The following is a 7,500-nucleotide window of genomic DNA, read 5'->3' on the forward strand; positions in this document are numbered from 1 at the left end:
TTGTTAGCTGGAGTGGATGAGGTTGAAGACGAAGATATGAGAGTAAGTGAGACAAAAGTATACTATAGTGATATATAGTTTGATTTTAATGAGATATTATATGCTTTTTGTTTGGTCCTTAAAATGATTCTAATTCGTTGAGAGGAAAGGTTTAGATGATATTTTTTGTTGTGCCTTGGCAATGCTCAGGTCCTATTATCCTCAAACTATACCTGTCATGAAAAGCACATTGAATGTCTGTTAACTTCATTATTATTATTATTATTTTTTTTTTTTTTTTTTTTTTTTTTTTTTTTTTTTGCTCTATCACAGTCCTCCAATTCGACTGGGTGGTATTTATAGTGTGGGGTTCCGGGTTGCATCCTGCCTCCTTAGGAGTCCATCACTTTTCTTACTATGTTCGCTGTTTCTAGGTCACACTCTTCTGTGCATGAGTCCTGGAGCTACTTCAGCCTCTAGTTTTTCTAGATTCCTTTTCAGGGATCTTGGGATCGTGCCTAGTGCTCCTATGATTATGGGTAACAATTTCCACTGGCATATCCCATATCCTTCTTATTCTATTTTCAGATCTTGATACTTATCCATTTTTTTTTTCCCTCTCTTTCTCTTCAACTCTGGTGTCCCATGGTATTGCGACATCATGAGTGATACTTTCTTCTTGACTTTGTCAATCAACGTCACGTCTGGTCTATTTACACGTATCACCGTATCCGTTCTGATACCATAGTCCCAGAGGATCTTTGCCTGATCGTTTTCTATCACTCCCTCAGGTTGGTGCTCGTACCACTTATTACTGCAAGTAGCTGATGTTTCTTGCACAGGCTCCAGTGGAGGGCCTTTGCCACTGAATCATGCCTCTTTTTGTACTGGTTCTGTGCAAGTGCCGGGCATTCGCTTGCTATGTGGTTTATGGTTTCATTATTATTATTAATTATTATTATTATTATTATTATTATTATTATTATTATTATTATTATTATTATTTTATTATTATTATTCAGAAGTTGAAACCTATTCATATGGAGCAAGCCCACCACCATAGGATCCATTGGCTTGAAATTCAAGCTTCCAAAGGTTATTAAGGTGTTCATGAGGTAGTAGTAAGAGGAGGTAAAGGGAAATACGGAAAGAAGAGATACCACTTATTAAAGAAAAAATGCCCTGTGCGCCACGCCCCCCTAACCAAAATTAAGACTCACCATAGGCGCATTTTTAAAACCCGCTCAGAGAATCAGAAAAATCCAGCTGAATGGAGCCATCCCTTCCACGATAAAAGTGTCGCCAGGCTGAATTGATTGATTGATCGTGTGTCCACGGCTGTTGGCGTTATAGATTCAGAAGGAAATAGTATCCTGGAGAGAGAGAGAGAGAGAGAGAGAGAGAGAGAGAGAGAGAGAGAGAGAGAGAGCAGGAAGGCCCTTATTAAATCCGGGCTAATTCCCGCCCATTTTGGTCTATGCCTGGTATTCAAGCCCCGTTTGTTTTATCTTATGTTTATTGTCTTTTCGCTTCGTTATTCATCTCTTCTGTCACTTTCTTTCTTTGCCTCGTTATCGATTCATCGAGTAAGTTATGCATTTCGATTCTGCGTCCTTTTTTTTATTATTATTCATTTCTGCGTCGCCAATTGATATACATTGCGATGATTCACTCTCTCTGACCATTCCTTTATAAAACGCTGTAGTTTGAAACTTATAGTTGTTTGGATAAAAGATACGAATTCATATTTGCATGCGATGTGTTTTCTGCTATGATTTAAAGCATTTAATATTGATTTAATGTATTTTCTTTTCCTTAAACGATTCCAGCAGTCATGGTTAAGACGGTTCTTAAAAAAAATTCCCAAGTCACTTTATTTTAAGTAACCTGAAGTGTGAATAGTGCTGTCTATATCAGCATTTTTGTTAGGAAATTATACCCTGTGCTTTCAGCTAATTAGTATAACACTTAAACGTATAACTACCACTCTGCAATTACGATAACATACGTTTTGACGTGAATACGCAATGTTTATATATATATATATATATATATATATATATATATATATATATATATATATATATGTGTGTGTGTGTGTGTGTGTGTGTGTGTGTGTGTGTCTTTTACAAGAAAATTAACTACCTGAAGAGTGAGAGAGACAGCAGTCTCTGAAATATATAATACTTACTTTATGTATTTTGGCGTTTTTATGTACTCTTTGTATTGAGTTAGTACACACACACACACACACACGACACACCACACACACACACACACACACATATATATATATATATATATATATATATATTATATATATATATATTATAATATATAGTTTATATATATACAGTCATTCCTTGAAAGCTTGTTTCTCAGGACTTCCCTCACATATTTTATTTTATTTCTCTCTCTCCCTTCTGCAGGAGGTGTCCTGTGACGTCAGCGTCGCGGCAGGAGGCGAGGCGGACAGGCAGGAGTTCTCGTTCACCCTCTACGACTTCGATGGGCACGGCAAAGTAACCAAGGACGTAAGTGTATAGAGAGGTCCTTTCGGAGGATAAGAGGTTTTCTTAGTGGAGAGAGAGAGAGAGAGAGAGAGAGAGAGAGAGAGAGAGAGAGAGCTTCACTGTGAATAGTGTTTAAATAATCTCATGCGTCTGACAACGCAATAGGACAGGCCGCCACTAGGCCGTGGCTGAAAGCTTCATCATCATCATCATGAGCCGCTCATACAGAAATACGGTGCATTTTTTTACTTATTTTCTTCTTCTTCTTCTTTATTTGTTATTTGTCATATTATGCAGATTGTTCGTAAAGTAATGATTCTGTACGAAGTAGTTTTGTAGATACTACAGATTGTTAACTGAATCTCTAAAACACTGAGTGACTAATACTCTCTGAGGAAACGTACCACCGTGATAATTAAATAACAGAAATACGATAATTAGGCGGACGAATAACCTCGACGAGGAATTCTTTGGCGCGTCTCCATTTACATCTGGGCGCGCACGTCTTCATTCTTTAAAACCGGACGACGATCTCTCTCTCTCTCTTCTCTCTCTCTCTCTCTCTCTCTCTCTCTCTCCTCGGAGGATGCGTCACGTCCTTATTTAGCGTGTCGAAATCAGCGCTTGCCTGAACCCGAATTGCAACTTCGGTGTTGTTGCGATACCTTCGATCTGGCTAAGTGAAATCGGAAATTTTGTCATAATTTTTTTTAATCTCGTCTATGTTTTCGTTTCTTAATTCCTTGATTATTTATTTATTTATTTTTTATTTATTTAGTTTTAGGTTTCTTCGTCAACGCGGTGAGATTTCTTTACGTCACGTCTTTATTTATATTATCTGAATTTCTTCTTTTTTAGATTTTTCAATTATTTCTGTTCTGTTATACAGTAGCGTATATTTTAGTCTAACTAATTTTTCGTGTCAGGATAATTTATGTATATTGTCAATTAAAATTGTTTTCATTTATTCATATTCTGTTATACAATAGCGTGTATGTTAGTCTAAATTATTTTTCGTGTCTTCTGGAAAAATTATATTTATAATCAATTTATATGTGTGTTTGTATCTAATGACGTGTTTATCGCACGAAAAAGTAGTTTGTCTCTAAATATAATCGGTGTGACTTAGTAAAGTCTACGTTATTTTACTAAGGTGCTAGTTCTTAGTAAAGTCTACGTTATTTAAGTAAGGTGCTAGTTCTTAGTTAAAGTCTACGGTATTCAAGTAAGGTGTTAGTTCTTAGTTAAAGTCTACGGTATTCAAGTAAGGTGTTAGTTCTTAGTAAAGTCTACGTTATTTAAGTAAGGCGTTAGTTCTTAGTAAAGTCTACGTTATTTAAGTAAGGTGTTGTTAGTTCTTAGTAAAGTCTACGTTATTCAAGTAAGGTGTTAGTTCTTAGTAAAATCTACATTATTCAAGTAAGGTGCTATTTAAGTAAACTTTTAAAAAGAAATCAATCAAATAATCAACGAGACGAATTCAAGTGGCCTGAGGTGAACATTATAGCCGGAATTATAGCGTCATTATATTATAACCCCTGGACTTCAACTGGACTTCGACTGACGACTTCTTCTTCTTCTCTTTCCAGGACATTGCCGGACTCGTGCGGACGATATACGACGCTGTCGGCTCCTCCCTCTCCCTACCGCCGAGCGGTTCGCGGACCATCCGCGTCAAGCTCACTGTGGCGCCCGAAAACCGCCGGGGGAGGAACCACAACACCCACGGACAGGACCAGGATGACAACAACAGCGCCACCACCAGCCCCCAGCAGCACCAGCAGGACCTCGGCCTGGACTCTTCCTCGAGGAAGGACGAGGAGGAGCTCCTCCTGGACCCCTGCGAGCACTCCTCCTTCGGCGGCGGCCGGAGCCACCGGCGGCGGAAGACCACCAGACGGCGGTCGACCTCCCTGCAGAGGCACGAGCTCCTGCAGATCATCCAGGCCAACATGGAGAAGAACAACCTCTACTACACGCCCTTCCACCGGCGCCACCACCACCAGCACCAGCACAACCGCAGGCGGCGACGCGGCCACGCCTGCTGCAGCAGCAGCTGCGACCACTCGGGGTCGCCGCCAGACCCCGCCGAAGTGAAGGCGCGTCTCCTGGAGGAGCCCCCCGACTGCCCGTGCAGGCACACACACTTCCACAGCCACACGCACGGACACCCCAACAACAACAACAATAACAATCCCGTCGGAGGAGGAGGAGGAGGAGGAGGAGGGTGTAGCAGCCGAAGGCACAACCGATCGCATTCCCACGACCTCTCCCACGACTCCCCTCACGTGTTCCGCTGCCACCTGCTGGACAAGACCTTCCAGCCGCTGCCGCCCTCCAACACGCCCGACCAGCCGCCCTCCCCGCAGCCCGTCGGCCGCAACAACTCCTCCTCTTCCTCCGCCGGCCACCACCACCACCACCAGCAGTTCCCCCCGCAGCCTCCTCCTCCCCACCACTACCCGCGCCACTACCACTACCACCACAGATCGAGGTCCTTCGACGGCGGCGACACCACCCACCACCACCACCACGGCTCGTCCCCGCGGGGGCGTAGCGGCAGAGTCGCCCGCAGCGGCAGCAACCAACAGCAGCAGCAGAGTAGCGGTGTGTCGCTGACGGCGGCGACTTTGTCGTCGCCTCCTCAGCAGAAGACGCAGCAGCAGCAGGAGAAGCAGGAGGCCTTTCTGACGGGGACGGAGGTGTCTCCCCACCACACGAAGCACCGGCACCGGGAGGCGGAACACGCCCGCGCCATGGCACAGGTGGTGGCGTGGCTGGAGAGGGGGTCGTTGCTCGACTCCTCGGGGTCGCCCACGTCTCCCGAAAGCGGCGGGAGCGCTGGGGGCGTGGGCGGAGGTAACAACGCGGGCGGCGGTGGTGGAGCTTGCAGGGAACAGACCCATCACGTGCATCAGCACATACACCATCACTATCACCATTACACGGAGAAGCCGCCGCCCCTGCTCATTTGAAACAACCTAAGCCACGCCCCATCCCTGGTGCTCTGTGTCACCATCACGTGCTGAAAAAAAAATTTAATTTTCTCTCTCACTATCTCTCTCTGAACGTGATGTGATGGGAATGTGCGTGGTTATTAAACATATATAACATTTTTAACATCCTGTTCTTCACTGCTCGTGCAGGAAACTCGAAAAGACCAATCAAATTCCACCCCAATTTTGAAGGAATCAACTTATGTCGAAATATCAGTTCGTTCAGTAGATTAATCGATTACGAAAAGTGGCCGAATTGTGTTTATGAACGAAGCCGAATCTAAATGGCAATAAATGAGACGTGTGGCCAGTGACCCAGATGATCTGCAGACGACCTCCATCAGAGAGTGAGCTCCATTTTCTGACGTGAGTCAAATCCAGGCTCGCTGGAAATACACTGGAAGTTAACTTGAGTGGTCTGGGAACGAATCCAGGCGTCCTGGAAGGACACTCAATTGTTTTAATAGTGAATCCAGGGGTTCTGGAGATAAACCTGGAAGGGGAAACAAACTCTTCTCGTCCAGGATTGAAGTCCTGGAAATTTAAACAGATTTCTCATCCAGGACTAAACTGGAAGTCATGGAAACTGGAAAAAAAAACTCTTCCAGGAGTTATCGTGAAGTCCTGGTAATGGAAACAAACTCTTCTCATCCAGGATCAAACTGGAAGCCCTGGAAACCGAAACAAACATCCAGGATTAAACTGAAAGTCCTGGAAACGGCAACAAACTCTTTTTATCCAGGATTAAACCGGAAGTCCTGGCAGTGAACCTCAAATTCAGGTGACTTCGAAACAAAGAAAACGGGACCTCCTGATATTAAACCCAAAATAAACCCAAGCTAATTGGGTTTAGTTTTCATCCTGCAGGGATCATACGCAAACCGTTGCATCTTGCGAGAAGCCAGGTCGACGAAAAGCACTTATATATAAAAAATATACCATTGTTTATTTGCAAGTTTTTTGCCTTCGTGTATTGGTGTACATAGAGATTTGACTGGGCATAAACTGCAGTACTGTGTACTTTATACTGTGCATTCCATATATATATATATATAATATTATATATATATATATATATAATATATATATCTATATATATATATATAATATATATATAATATATATATATATAATATTATATATATATATATATATATTGACTGTGTCTTGTGATACAGATGATGAAGAGGATCGCAAGAAAGATGTCTTACTCAAAGTACTTCCAAATTTTCTCATTTCATTAAGGAATATGATTATGAAACTCCCCCAACACATTTGTTTTAAACGTAGAAAACGCTTGTCGTAAATACTGATTTATCTTTAAGAGGCCTTCCTCCGAGTTCTAACAAAATTTTCACAGGAAATTATTCGTAACTTTCAACACAAATAAGTTTGGTGCAAAGACGAAATTACTGTATTTTATTACCAGTTTCAGGCCATGCCTTGCACATTTCGTTCGAGAATAATTTCCTTCCGAAAGCGTTAACTTTCCTCGCCATTGATAAAATTTGGTTTAGGACGAAAATCACCTTAAATTGAATAATCCACTACACTGAAAACTAGTTCTTTCATTTTGTCAACCTCACGTTTCATAATCATTCATTTTCATACTCATTTCATTCCGCATTCATTATCAAAATTCACCATCTTACTTCGTAACTCGTGTCACTTCGAAATCTATCATCATCATCATCGAAAAAACCTTATTTTAAAAACTTTTAAAAAGAGTTATACGTGGAAACCTTCCTGGTAGACCTTTTATTCTTGATAACTGGTTTTTATAAAACCAGAATTTTTATCAAATTAAGTTTTAACTGGAACCCAGTTTTCCCTCAGTTAAATTCTCCATAGATACCTTTTACTTTTTTTTTATTTATTTATAGGCAATATTCACAAACTTTGTACTACATTGATTCAGGTGTAGTGGAAGGTGAAATGTCTTTGAATACAAATGGCAGTTCATTCCTCATCCTTGATTTCTTGTCATTGATTCCTGCTGTTGTATTATCTCG

The 7,500-nt window shown here is 41.6% G+C and overlaps 1 protein-coding gene across 1 annotated transcript in view; it reads left to right on the forward strand.

Annotated features, from left to right (window-relative positions):
* LOC135218536 (protein naked cuticle homolog 1-like) overlaps positions 1 to 6,550 on the forward strand; it is a 42,070-nt gene extending 35,520 nt beyond the window's left edge. Inside the window, exons 3-4 of the mRNA XM_064254906.1 lie at positions 2,409 to 2,513; positions 4,082 to 6,550. Of these exons, the coding sequence (XP_064110976.1) occupies positions 2,409 to 2,513; positions 4,082 to 5,467 (1,491 nt within the window). The 3' untranslated portion in view covers positions 5,468 to 6,550. The remainder of the gene's footprint in view (positions 1 to 2,408; positions 2,514 to 4,081) is intronic.
* Positions 6,551 to 7,500: the final 950 nt, after the last annotated feature.

This window comes from Macrobrachium nipponense, chromosome 9 (genome assembly GCF_015104395.2).
Source record: "Macrobrachium nipponense isolate FS-2020 chromosome 9, ASM1510439v2, whole genome shotgun sequence".
NCBI lineage: Eukaryota > Metazoa > Arthropoda > Malacostraca > Decapoda > Palaemonidae > Macrobrachium > Macrobrachium nipponense.